The sequence below is a fragment of the Protomyctophum parallelum genome (assembly GCF_964188405.1).
Source record: "Protomyctophum parallelum genome assembly, chromosome: 23".
NCBI lineage: Eukaryota > Metazoa > Chordata > Actinopteri > Myctophiformes > Myctophidae > Protomyctophum > Protomyctophum parallelum.
Genome location: NC_139715.1, coordinates 16,200,558 through 16,214,827, shown reverse-complemented (window position 1 = coordinate 16,214,827; position 14,270 = coordinate 16,200,558). Strand labels below are relative to the sequence as shown.

At 44.2% G+C, this 14,270-nt stretch overlaps 1 protein-coding gene across 1 annotated transcript in view; it reads left to right on the top strand.

The window, feature by feature from the left end:
• tubgcp3 (tubulin gamma complex component 3) overlaps window positions 1-11,996 on the top strand; it is a 44,458-nt gene extending 32,462 nt beyond the window's left edge. Inside the window, exons 12-23 of the mRNA XM_083758555.1 lie at window positions 2,588-2,698; window positions 3,728-3,836; window positions 4,071-4,260; window positions 4,848-4,983; window positions 5,700-5,768; window positions 5,922-6,057; window positions 7,429-7,517; window positions 7,623-7,754; window positions 8,319-8,459; window positions 9,270-9,386; window positions 10,219-10,313; window positions 10,897-11,996. Coding sequence (XP_083614681.1) covers window positions 2,588-2,698; window positions 3,728-3,836; window positions 4,071-4,260; window positions 4,848-4,983; window positions 5,700-5,768; window positions 5,922-6,057; window positions 7,429-7,517; window positions 7,623-7,754; window positions 8,319-8,459; window positions 9,270-9,386; window positions 10,219-10,313; window positions 10,897-10,963 — 1,392 coding nt within the window. The 3' untranslated portion in view covers window positions 10,964-11,996. The remainder of the gene's footprint in view (window positions 1-2,587; window positions 2,699-3,727; window positions 3,837-4,070; window positions 4,261-4,847; window positions 4,984-5,699; window positions 5,769-5,921; window positions 6,058-7,428; window positions 7,518-7,622; window positions 7,755-8,318; window positions 8,460-9,269; window positions 9,387-10,218; window positions 10,314-10,896) is intronic.
• Window positions 11,997-14,270: the final 2,274 nt, after the last annotated feature.

Genomic DNA, 14,270 nt, shown 5'->3' with positions numbered 1-14,270 from the left:
TTATACTTTTAAAACAAATCCTCGACAGCATAGATACAGTTCTGCCCTCCGCTCTCATGACGCGCCTCGGCGGTGCTGGAATAAATGACCTTGTATTTTTACGATTTGAAAAGCCTGCTAGCTTGAGTTGTTACTGGGCTCAAAGTAAGTGCCTGACACGAGGCAAAAAATTACATCCCACCCTTTTTGATTGGCCGGGGGGTGGTCTAGAGAGAAGGGCGGAGATTGGGCTCGATGGGGGAGGGGGTACAAATGAGAAGTGATGAGAGGAGGATAATGGAGGACAAGTGATGTGTGATCATTATTCATCTGGCCCTCTGTGTCTGTGGTAATGGGACCAGAGTTAAGCTGTAGTTATGTCTGTGTCCGGCCTTTTAAGTGCAGAGTGCGGGAACACGGGGGGAGAAAGAGTTATTGTGGCGTTACATTGGACTGCAACCTCCCAAGGAGAACACACACACGCACACACGCACGGACATTATACACTAGGGGTGTAACGATATAGTAACTGCATAAAAAAAACCGATTTTTATAATTTCAAGAATCGAAATGAAAACGGCAACATTGACTATGTATCGTTTTGCAATGTAAATAATCGGTATCGAATCTTTTTGCTACGCAAATAATCGATTGTATCAATACTACATTTTTGTGCGTGGTATTTAGCAATTTTTAGAAAAAAAAGAGGGGTTTAAAATAATGTCAATGTATTTTAAATAGTTACTGCAAATCATCATATCGTATCGTATCTCCATAATGAACCAATATCGTCCATGTATGGTATCGTCAACCATGTATCGTGATACGTATTGCTGTTAAAATGTATCGTTACACCCCTATTACACCCACAGTCCCCAGTGTGTGCAGGTTAGTAGGTTTTTGCTTACATTTTGTTCCATTTTGATTTTGTTTATTAATTGACAAATGACATTTTTATTGTTATTTTTAAGTTTGTGTCGACTATTGTAGCCGCGCAAACAATAAAACAATAACAGGCATTCAACATTCAAACGTATTTTGCTACAACGCAAATGCAGATCATAAAACCTTTTTCCCCATGCATACTTTCTGTGTGTGTGTGTGTGGGGGGGGGGCACATTATTTGACCTGCATTCCAGGTAAACTGATGGAGAACCAAAGTGCTGACGTCACTCGTGCACACCCCTGGGGTCACTGAGTGCCACACTACGAGCTTGTAGGTCTTCCTATTTTTGAAAAATCGTAAAAATGCAGCACAAATCTTTGAATATATATTCTTTCAGAAGACTTTTTTTTTTTTGACGTCAGGTCTAAATGGGTTAAAAAAAGGGGAAAAACGAATGGTTCAAGCCCATTAATTAAGATTCGAGTGCCAACCCTAACGAGCGAAGGTTCGCACCCCGAATTTTCGGGGACAGCCTTAGCTACCACCTAGCGGGCATAGATAGATAATGGGCATAGATAAGATAGATAATAGATAGATAATATTCTGGGACAGCCAGAATGTTTGATGAATGTTTGAAGATCTTGGAAACGATTATGACAAAATTATTGAGATTATCTCAAATGATTGCGATTAGAAGATTATGTAATACTTGTGACAGGCCTAGTCTCAGTGGACTAATATTCTCTGGAGATGAAATCCTATCCTAATGGGAAAAAGGGGCGTAGAAATGGAAAGCCTGGATCCGATGAGCCGCACTGTGCCACAGAACAGGCTTGATTGCATTGACGTCGTCGGTGATCAAGTGAGGTCAGTCGAGAGGGGAGGCTCGCCGATGGAGGGAGCGTAGAAATAGAATGCGCTCTAACCGTTGGACCGTGTTCAATGATGATTCAGCGTCCACTCCACTCTGCCCGTCGGAGCCGGTCAACAGGTGAGAAGGGATGACCTTTCTAAAGTGCAGCAAAAGGAAAAGAATGATCGATTTGAGATGCCTCTGGATGTCGAATGGAAAAAAGATCACTTGATTCACGTCATCCACACTCATTCCATCTTCATACCGGCTATTTAAACTGGAAGTTCGCACTGCTCGTCCTCCTGCTTGCTTGTTGCTGCACACACTGATACTGCTGCACTGCTGTCTGCTTAAACCTTTGCTGCTCACCCTCCTCCACCCCAGCTACCACCTGTCGTTTTGGATCTGCTGTTTAGGTACGGGGGATTCAGAGTCCCTATGGTCGGGACTGATGCGCTTGATCAGAGTACCTAAAAAGCAGGTCCAATTCATCGCCAAACCATAATAAATATATTCCACGTGCCAGAATCTGGTTCTCCCAGTCCTGGCAGAGTAGTTCCGGAGCAATGGGTTGTGTGGCCTTGGTCTTGCCCTAATGGGACTGATGGAGGGTAGCTACTGGGACGTAAGTCGGGACTTGATCACTCCCGGCTGGGTCACCTGTGTGAGGGGTATGATGTTCGAGAGACCCGAAACCCCGATGACCTTGGGATACATCACTGAGGATACGTCCCAGGTGCATCCATGCGATGTGTTTTAGTTATGCTCATTATATTCAATAAATATATATTTCATCCATTCGTGAGTTGTCCTGACTGAATAGTAATATAACTGGCATTTACTTTTATTTCCTATTTGTCTGTGTGTAGTTTTTCGTAGCCTCGGACCCCAACGTGAAGACGGACCGCCTGTGGCATGACAAGTACTCCCTCAGGAAGTCAATGATCCCTTCCTTCATCACCATGGACCAGGCCCGCAAGGTGCACACACACACACACACCCCAAAGAGTGCCTGGAAGTCTTAACACATTCAGGATGGGAATCCCTTTTGGTGTTTTAAGCATTATCTTAAAAAATAGCAGAGAAGCTACAAGCTTGTAGACTTTTTTTTGTTTTTTATTGTGAAAATGTGCCATTCTTTGCTTCTGGTGGGGGTCCCTGGAACAACATATTTTCAGATGGGGGGTCGGCGGCCAATTTCATATAATCCTGGGGGTCATTGACATGAAATAGTTTGAGAACCACTGACATAGAAGACATTTGTAGAATCTGATCCCAGTCCTAAATGGGTTAAATACAGTTGCATTCTTTGCTTAATCCTAAATTCAGTCTGAGGCCTTTAGACGATATAGTATCCACTAGAGGGTGCACTTGCCTAACTGAAACACCAATATGTCACATTTTGCAGTAAGAGGAACCTAGAAATAATTATCTGCAGGACAAGGTGGAAACCATAGTACCGTAATTTCCGGACTATAAGCCGCACCTGAATATAAGCCGCACCAGCCAAATTTTTGGAAAATCCCATATACAAGCCGCACCGGACTATAAGCCGCACCGGACTATAAGCCGCAGCTACGTTAGCTCAGAGCCTTAGATGGCTCTGCGTTAGCTGTAAAAATCCATAGATTAGCCGCACCGTTGTATAAGCCGCAGGGTTCAAATCATGGGTAAAAAGCCGCGGCTTATAGTCCGGAAATTACGGTAATGTTAAAATAACCTCCATCGTAATTGTGACGACGACTAGTCAAACATTTGAGTTGAACACACGATAACGAGACCTAGTGGATAGAAACTGCACTTTTCCATCCATCCAGAAGCAAAGATATGAGTTAAAAGGGTTCGCTCTGAAAGAATATGTATTCAAAGATTTGCCCCACTTTTTCATGATAATTTATTTTAATTAAAAAGCAGATCTACAAGCTCGTAGATTTTTTCAATAGCTAAAGTATAAGCTCTCTCTCTCTCTCCCACACTCTCTCTCTCCCTCCACTCCCCTCTCTCTCTAGGTTCTGCTGATTGGAAAGTCCATTAACTTCCTGCATCAGGTGTGTCACGACAGGACGCCGCCTGGCAAAATCACACCAGCTTCCAACTCCAGCGACAACCCCAAAGATGGTGAGTCTAGCCTGGCTCAGCACACTGGATGCGTGCTTCTTTATCGCATTTAGACCTGAGAGCAGGTTCTACAACATGTCTTCTTCTTGTTTTCTGTTGTCAGTTTCTATGTCAGTGGTTCTCACACTTTTCAGAAAACGTAGGATTCAGAAGCCATTTTCTTTTTAAATCTAAATGGGTTAAATTCATGTACAGCATTTTTTTACCAACCCCGTCCCCCCCCGTCCTCTCCAGCCGCGGAGCTGCTGTCCGACCTGGAGGGGGCGTTCCAGGGGAAAATCGACGCGGCGTACTTCGACACCAGCAAGTACCTGCTGGACGTGCTCAACCGCAACTACCTGCTGCTGGAGCACGTGCACGCCATGAGGAGATACCTGCTGCTGGGCCAGGGAGACTTCATACGCCACCTCATGGACCTGCTCAAGTGAGTACACACACTTCATAGTGTGTACTTCATAGTACGCCACCTCATGGACCTGTTTTTTATAGCAGATCTAAAAGCTAGTAGATCTGCTATTTTTAAATAGCTAAAGTATAAAATAATCGTTAATGCTAAACGCTAATTTCATACGCCACCTCATGGACCTGCTCAAGTGAGTAGCAGAGCTGCCACCACTTAAGCCCTTGTACTACGTTTATAGTAAAATGAAGAAAAAATATATTATACAATGTTGTGAGCTTATTGCAGATCTGCTATTTGGTTTCCCCACCTATAATGACAGCCCAAAATGAGGAACACCAGGTTGAAAGTGGTTTAATAGAATAGAACACAACTTTAATTTATTATTATATTAAGAATCATTTTTTTGTCTTCATACTATCCACCTACAGCTGTAAAATAATTTGGTCTTCATCTCAGGCATATGATACCTGATCATTTTGCACAAGACGATACAATATATATAGAGAACCTGACCACCATTGAAAGTAAATGATGGAAAACCGTCTTGCGTGTGTGTGTGTGTGTGTGTGTGTGTGTGTGTGTGTGTGTGTGTGCGTGTGCGTGCGCAGACCGGAGTTGGCGCGTCCTGCCACCACTTTGTACCAGCACAACTTGACAGGGATTCTGGAGACAGCGGTGAGAGCCACCAACGCTCAGTTCGACAATGCCGAGATCCTCAAGAGACTGGACGTGCGCCTGCTAGAGGTAGGTACGGGCTAGTGCCTGGGTTTATATACAACCTACTTTCACTAGAGGTACGGGCTAGTGCCTGGGTTTATTTACAACCTACTTTCAATGGAAATACTGTAAGCCAAATTGGGATGTCTACACATTCAGGTTAGAGGAGGCTGTGGTGACTTACACTTTGTGATTTTACGACGGAACTCCGCACTGCGTCGTGCCTCACTACTACGTCTCTTAAGTTGCTTGCTAACTTGCTAAGTTGCTTGCTGAGCTGCGAGGCCCATAGGGGCAGGAGCCTATACTGTATCTCCTGTTTCTGTAGCGTGGGGCAGCTTGATGCACAAGTACACCCCCTGGACATGACGCTAGTATGTCCCAGGGACTCCAACCCTTGGTGCTGAGTGCCAAGCAGGGAGGCACTGTGCCCCATTTTCCAGAGTCGATAGTATGACTCGCCGGGGGATCGAACCCCGATCTCCCAGTCTCAGGGCGCAAAGCCACGGAGCTGGTCTACGCCTCTTAGCCGTTGTAAAAAATAAAACTGTCAGTAGACCGACACCCTACCTCAAACCCTAACCGAACCCTAACCGCAAGCACAGGAGCAGCGCATGTCAGACCGTTGTATCCGCATGTCGGTCCGTTGGTGTGTCTAATCTGTGTGTGCTAAACAACCGATGACTGGATTATTCCCAGTAATCGTCTGTATTACTATTTATAATGTGTCTCTCTACATATAGGTGTCTCCTGGTGACACTGGCTGGGACGTGTTCAGTCTAGACTACCATGTAGACGGACCTATCGCTACGGTAACACTCTCTCTCTTCATACACACACAACCACACTCTGCCCTGTTGTCACACGAATACAACTACTTAGCTGTGTGTGTGTGTGTGTGTGTGTGTGTGTGTGTGTGTGTGTGTGTGTGTGTGTGTGTGTGTGTGTGTGTGTGCGCTTTCCAGGTGTTCACACGAGAATGTATGGGCCACTATCTGCGTGTGTTTAACTTCCTATGGCGTGCTAAGAGGATGGAGTACACTCTCACAGACATCTGGAAGGGACAGATGTGCAACGCCAAGCTGCTTAAGACCATGCCAGGTAAACGCACGCACGCGCGCGCGCACACACACACACACACACACACACACACACACACACACACACATCAAGGCAACCCTTTTAACCACTATTCTGGTCGAGATAGGCGAGCATTATACCATCTCACAATGGAATGCAACACAATGTGTTACTTTGACTATTTGACGTATTACTTCCAGTGTTCCAGTGATTCAATTCTGTAATTTATTTAGGTAATCTATTGTTCAGGTTCGTTATCGGTTATGGCATGCTTGTGTACGATACAACTTCATTGTTGGCTTGCACTGAAATTAGTTTTGCGTCCATGACGTCACCGTTCAAGATACAGACAAGACATAGACACATTAGGCAACAGTTTGTATTCATAATTTACAACATGTAAATGTCACACCCATTCCTGGGTCTTAGAGGTGCTGAAATCTTTGAAGGGGAAATTCTCTAGTTTGATGTTTCTGGTTCAACAAGTTTCAGATGGATCTTCTTCATTTTCGCCCCAATTTCAATGAACAATTCATCATATTAAAGCTTACATTATGTAATTTCATAAAATGTAAAAAACTGAAAAATGACCATGGCTCCCTTGTGTCTCAAACCACTGTATTCGGTCACATTATGTGAAAAATGTAGGTCAAAAGGTTTTTCCTTTTCCTCTAGGGAGTGTGCATACAACGTTTTACACAGATCGGTGCAGTTATAGGTAAATGCACGAATGGGCCCGTTATAGCGCCACCATGAGGTTGATGTGTGCATTTCTTCCTCTGCATAGTGGGAATGTGCATGAAATTCTCCCCTCAAATTGCACTTAGTGTTCATGATTTGAGGCATTTTGTTCAAAATGCAAACTTTGAAAGGCAATCTTAGCCAATGGGGATAGAATATGGAGAAGCGGACAGGTCCGTGTTGATCACATGGCTATAGAGATGGTGTATACCGATTTACGTGATGTATGGATAACATGTGCACAGGTAATATAATGAAATGTGTCTTGCAAAAATCGGCCTCATGGTGGCGCTATAACGGGCCATTGTGAAAAAATTGGGGCAGAGGTTAGTCGTTGGCATCCAGGAAGTGTGTGTGCACAGTTTGGCATCGGAGATTAGCTGTACGCGGACGGACGGACGGGCGGACACACGGAGTGCAAAACATACTCTTCCCCATGCCTTCGGCCTGGTGGAGACAATGAAACCATAACCTCTAACCTGTGTGTGTGTGTGTGTGTGTGTGTGTGTGTGTGTGTGTGTGTGTGTGTGTGTGTGTGTGTGTGTGTGTGTGTGTGTGTGTGTGTGTGTGTGTGTGTGTGTGTGTGTGTGTGTGTGTGCGTGTGCGTGTGCGTGTGTGCATACTGCATATACGTGCGTGTGCTGTTCCCAGAGCTGTCTGGAGTTTTACACCAGTGTCACATACTGGCATCAGAGATGGTTCACTTCATCCACCAGATGCAGTACTACATCACCTTTGAGGTACGTTACTTAAACCATTTTACCAAACCCATATTAACATTGGCATGTCTTCTAAGTTCTTAATACATATGTATGGTGTGCGTGTGCGTGCGTGCACGTGTGTAGGTACTGGAGTGCTCCTGGGACGAGCTGCTGAAGAAGGTCCAGCAGGCGCAGGACTTGGATCACATCATCGCTGCCCACGAGGTCTTCCTGGACTCCATCATCTCCAGATGCCTGTTGGACAACAACAGCAGGGTAAGGCACGCATCAGGCATTATCCCATTTAGGCCTGACGTCGAAATTTAAAAAAAGTCCTCTGAAAGAATATTATATTCAAAGATGTGTGCCGCATTTTCACGATTTTTCAAAAATAGCAGACCTACAAGCTCATAGCTCATAGCTCATAGCTCAAGCCACTCTGTGAGATTGTAGATCTGCTGTTTTTCTGAAAAAACCCTGTGTTTCTATGTCAGTGGTGCTCGAAAATGTTCATGCCAAGGACCCCCAAATATATTATGTATGTATTTGGCCGCCGACCCCCATCTGCAAATATGTTGTTCCAGGGACCTCACCAGAAGCAAAGATTTGAGTTAAAACGCTCTGAAAGAATATATATATTCAAAGATTTGCAACACATTTTCGCGATTTTTCAAAAATAGCAGACCTACAAGCTTGTAGATCTGCTATTTTTCAATAGCTAAAGTATAACATAATGCTTAAAACACCAAAAGGGGTTCCCGCCCAGAATGGAATAAAGTAATTTCCCCCCTCTCTATCTCTCCCTTACATCTCTATCTCTCTCTCCCTCCCTCCATCCAGTCTATGTTGAACCAGCTGAGGGCCATATTTGACCAGATCATCGAGTTCCAGAGCGCCCAGGACACTCTGTACCGCTCTGCCCTGGAAGAGCTCAGTCTACGGCTGCAGTTTGATGACAGGAAGAGGCAGAGGGAGGGCGAGGTACATTTACCGTGACTTTTCGTCACGGTCTGTTTGACTGAAGAGATACTAAACTGACCTGCATTTTGCAAAATGAAGGCTCTGTTCCATTCTGGTCAAACAAGAGTCGGGGTGCTGATATTGTGCGTGTTGGCTCACTGGAAACAGTTGCTGTGTTCTTGAGTGGGTTCCAAATGGCCCCGTACGGGTGTGTAACTCCGAGAGTGTATAAATGAAACCAATTTAGTTCCATTTGTACATTCTTAGAGTTATGGGGGTCCTATGGGTGTGGTTTGAGAACCACTGCACACTAAATTGAACAGAGCCTTACCGGTAATTAGTGTCATTGGTGAGGAAGTAGGGGAAGGGACCCAGAAATAGGAAGAGTTATTCTGTGTGTATATAGTCCATTTACAAATGCTTTCCCCTAGCTGTAAATCAACAGAAACAGAAAGGGGGAAGTTCCACCTCCCCCCTATTTCCGTTTTGCCTGTGCAGTCAACATAAATATCACCCGCTGGATACAAAAATAGTCAAAGCCAGCTTTGCCTAGCGGCTTAGCGGAAACACAAGTTCATTTTTCGTGTGAACGCCATCTCATAATTGGTCGATTATCGTTATGGTCGGAAGAGCTTGATGACAGCTACTTCTTCTCAAATTACATTTGAAGATTGTCTTCCACGGGACGTAGTGGGCTGACTGTGTGTGTGTGTGTGTGTGTGTGTGTGTGTGTGTGTGTGTGTGTGTGTGTGTGTGTGTGTGTGTGTGTGTGTGTGTGTGTGTGCGTGTGTGCGTGTGTGCGTGTGCGTGTGCGTGTGTGTCATCTCCAAGGGGGAGTGGGGTGTGACGGCTGAACAGGAGGCAGAGGAGAACAAGAGGAGGCAGGACTTCCAAGACACCATACCAAAGATGCGCTCCCAGCTCCGCATCCTCACACACTTCTACCAGGTAATTGGACGAATGCATGACTGGACAGTATTCACTTCTAACAGGTGAATGAAGGAATAGTATACATTATTTTCTTTTGGTAAACAGGTGGGTCGTTTTGGGCCTCACAGTATATTTTTATAGTTTTCGCATTTTTAATTCACTAATATTTTTTTTATTAATTTATTATTTTATTATGGCCTGTGTGAAAAGCGATTGGTGCAGGCGGTGAGGAGATACGGCGGTGTTTCTGACACACAGACAGACATTCAGACAGACAGACAGACATTGACTGAATTATCAAATCAAATCAAATGTATTATAGCACATTTAAAAACAACTCTCATTGTACCAAAGTGCTTCACAAATGCAATACAACACAATACAATACAGTGCAGAAGACGTCAATAATAAAACAACAGGCATAAAGGATAGAATAATCTAAAAGGAAAGGTGCAGGATCATGTCGGTGGTGCAATGAATTATAGTATGATGATTAACATCCATTGTGTTACGGGTCATACAGTCCCAGGAGAGTAAGGGTCTCCTATTTGAATAGTTTCAGTCCCTCCGTTCGCTCCCAGTGACAGAGTTCATGATAGTTCATGATAGTAGTCGGAATTCCATTTCTACTGTCGTTGAGATGAATCCATCTTCATGTCCAATGTTCATATTTTCAGATGGGGGTCGGCAGCAAATACATTTTTGGGGGTCCTTGACATGAAAATGTTTGAGAACCACTGACATAGAAACATGGGTTTTTTCAGAAAACTGCCATGATTTAGAAGACATTTTGTAGAATTGTCCTGAGGTCTAAATGGGTTAACCAACGCTGTCCTCTTCCCTTTCTCAGGGTATAGTCCAGCAGTTCTTGGTGTTGCTGATGACCAGCACAGATGAGAGTCTGCGTTTCCTGAGCTTCAGATTAGACTTCAATGAACACTACAGGTCAGAATTCAAACGGGACGAGCAGCATCTGTAGTGGCTTAAACCATCACCATCAACTTTGAACCACTTTTAACCATTATTTCTAAACTTTTGCTGTTGAAAAATAGCAGATATCGTTGCTGTCGGGAAGAAACCACCTAACTCCAAAATGTTCATTTTTCAGGAAATGAAAAATATATATTTTTAAATAATTGAAGAAAACCTTATACTTTTTAAACGATGCAATACTGCCTCACCATTGGTTCAATAATTTCGAAACAACACACAGACGTAAAGGGTTTTCAATAGCACTGATGTATGGAAACAATACAATACTGTTTGGATTATAACAATATGCGAACATTCAGCGAAAATGAACTAATATTCAGCTGAATGTTTTGATTTTAATACCGTATACAATACATTAGATCAAAACAATAAATTTGGTTCAATCTGATTTTCGTAAACGTTTTGAAAGGCAGTAAAGTTTAAAGTTTAAACCATACATGGGCAACTGGCGGCCTGGTTAATATCGTAATACTGATATAGTATTGATTTCAGCTGGTTTAAACTTTAAACCATCTCTCTATCAATCTTCTTCCAGGGCCAGAGAACCGAGGCTGCGAGCGTCTATAGGTGCCGCGAGGGGACGACGCTACTCAAACATCTGACGAATCAACCCAGCCCGCTGATGTCGGGACCCTGACGCCACTACGAGGCTGTACATAATGCTGCTGACCTGTTCTCACGGAGGACCAGGGGACTATGACATCACATCAGGAAAGCCCAGAGTGTCCGAAAAACAGGCCTGCTGAGTAAGACGGCCTGGCACTCCACGCACAGGTGTTTAAATATTTTGATGGACCGGGCGGTAGCTCTTTAAGACGCCCCACGTGTTTAGCACTGCTCTCCAGTAGAGCAAACCCCCAAGTTGTGACACGGACGGATCCAGAACCAAATCGGTGCGCAAGAATATATTTAAATCAAGTCATATGAAGGTCTAAAAGATGTTTATTCAATGTTGGACTAATATGATGGATAATAAAATGTTCCTTTATTTAAGTTGTTGTCTTTTCCACGACGACCCTGCGCGTTGCTTTTGGGCCCCCACTGGTGGAAAATCAACTGGCCCATATAGTGGACGTTGATTAGAGAGGAACCCATTTGAATTGCCTTCTTGGAGAGTGCTAAGCTCCCAGGGTCCAGGCATGCCTTAAAATAGAAAAAGAGAACAAAAGCCTTTTCCTCTGTGAGGTTGCCACCACACTGCTGCTCCCAGCACACCACACCCTCGACCCTCCCTTTGAAATGGACTGAATTCTAAACGCCTACATGGAGCTATTCAAAAGCTATTACGTACATTTTTACGTTTGTATTTTGTTTGTTTTTCATAGCATCTCCAAGTCCAATTTTACCTTTCAACATGGTTTACATCCTTGCGGGAATATTTTGTAGTTGTATATTGCTTTAATTTCCACCTGCTTTTGTTTTTTATTTTGTGTTGTATCTTACTGGTGGTGTTAGTCATCAATCCTTTGGTTTGGTGTAAAACTGCAGGAAAGGACAATTGTAAACCGTGACAGTTAACAGTTGTAAAGTCTTTAACGATGACGTGTACTCAGGGGTCATCGCCATGTTGGCTTGTGGTGGACATTATTGTCAACGATTTGTTTTTGCCACATACAGTGGATAATACCAGAAACACAAATAGATATCCCTGAATAACAGGTCTGTAACTCTGAGAGTGTTCAAATGGAACCAAACAGACCCTTACAGGTTTGTTTGGTTCCATTTGAACACTCTGAAAATAATTGCCATACTTATTCTGGAGAAAACCTGGAGACTGACATTCAGTAAAAACTGATGCCATGATCAAAATGAACATTATAATAAAACTTTGCCACGGACACGTTGGTGACCCCTGCTTGTACTCATAATATTAGCGTGGCCGCTGAATGTTACGTTTGTTAATATTGTTTTTGTAATATTTAAGAGGTCCCCCCCCCCCCCCCCCACGTAAATACAATATGTCGTGCGAAACATGGAACTCGGTGTGTGAGCCTTGTGTAACATCCCTGAGTTGTCAACTTGTCATCGTGTCCGTCGGAGACTTTCTGCTTCTATTATAAATAGTTAAAGGCAACACACGGCTTTGAAACAAGTTTAGAGAATGAAGAATGACAGTGGAATTGTCCTTTTAAGCTGTAGGCCCATTGTGGCCATCATGTTGCTCAAGTCAGTGGTTGGGGAAACCAACAAAATCACCACTTACGTTTCTGTACACGTATATCGTTCATTTTTACAGTCAGCCTCTAGCCGTTAGCAGTCCCTACACCACCTGTGCATACTGGTAGTGTTAACATGACTTTCCGAAACAAACCTTTTTAAATAAATAAATGTATAAATGAAGACGTTTTCCTTATGAAACGCAGTAGTTTGTTGTGTCAACAAAACTGCTCCTGAGGTATCGGCACTTGGTAAACAAAAATCACACCTGTGTGAACTGAGCGGTGCAATTATACGTACTAGCCCCTCCCTGGCGCGTGTGAGTGTGAGACACTGCTCAACAGTGCCATCCAGCGGTATTGGCGAGGTGTTGCAGCTGTCTGCACAGACAGACAGACACACATGGCGGCGTAATGGCCCTTTTCGAAACTATTTCCTCGCCACTCGCTCTACACACTTCTCGGTTTGAGCATAGGTATATAGAGATGCAATGCAAATGGATGAGAGGGGAATTCTGGTGCCGTCTCTATTATTTATATATCTATGCTCAAACTGAGTGGAAGTGTGTAGGGCGAGTGGCGAGGAGCTAGTTTCAAAAAGGGGGCTGCAGAAAGCGCTCCTTCACTGGTCCTTTGATCCTTTTGACCTTCCAGTCACTGGTCTGTCCATTGACGATATTCAGACTGTGGCCATCTTGCCAGCAAGGTGCTAATGCTAACTAGATGCAACTTTCCATTGACAGCCCATTCATTCAAACAGAAAAGTCCTATCTGATTGCATTAAACAGCGTCAAACTCACCAACATTGCAGCCACAGACATATTAACCACTTGGCTTTCTGCATGGTAGCCTTGCTAGTCGTTGGTGGTAGCCTTGCTAGTCATTGGTCATGGCGTGGCGTCATGGCGTCAAGAGAGCGGAGGGAGTCAAAGTATTCTTTCTTTACTGATATGGTGATTGAATGAAAGAAATAAATTACTCAAGGTTGAAGGGAGAAAAACGACATACGGTACTATAGCAGGGATACTGAAATAGCTGAACCGGGGGGCCACATTATGAAAATGGCAAGGGGCCAGTTGATAAAAGGACAACATTTATGATACTTTTTTTTCCTTTATTTCCACCTAACGTATGAAAAGATAAGTGCAATGTGCATTATTTTATGCCTTGGCCATTTACTCTCTTAAATAATTCTGTGCAATTGGCACTTTCAACACAAAAGACTTTCCATAAAACAAACTAATGTACATTGTCTGCTTTTGCTCTGTCTGTGTCTGCCTGCCTGCGACTGTCTGTCTGCCTGTCTCTGACTGTCTGCCTGCCTCTCAGCGGAGGCAGACCTTCGCGCGTGGTCGTGCACGTCTTTGGCTGCACACAGCAGCTGCGCACAGTTTTTAGACAGCTGGTGGATGGAAAAGAAGCTCCACCTCCGCGCCCGACTGACGCGGAGGAGAGCGCGTCCGGGAAGCTGTCCGTCGCGTCAGTCGGGCGTGGAGGTGGAGCTTCTTTTCCATCCACCAGCTGTCTAAAAACCCCACGAAGAAGAAGGGCTTCAGGTTCTTCTGACGCGTCCACGCGCGACAGTGTGCTTATGCCCTCTGTCTGTCTGCCTGCCTGCCTTGCTTACCTCTAGCATGCATCAATGTTGTATGCTAGATCGAAAGGTGTGAGTGAGGCCTTAGGCCTGACTCACACCTTCGCAACAGATTGATGTATGCTTGTTGTATGAGATGTATAGCTGATGCAAGCTCGC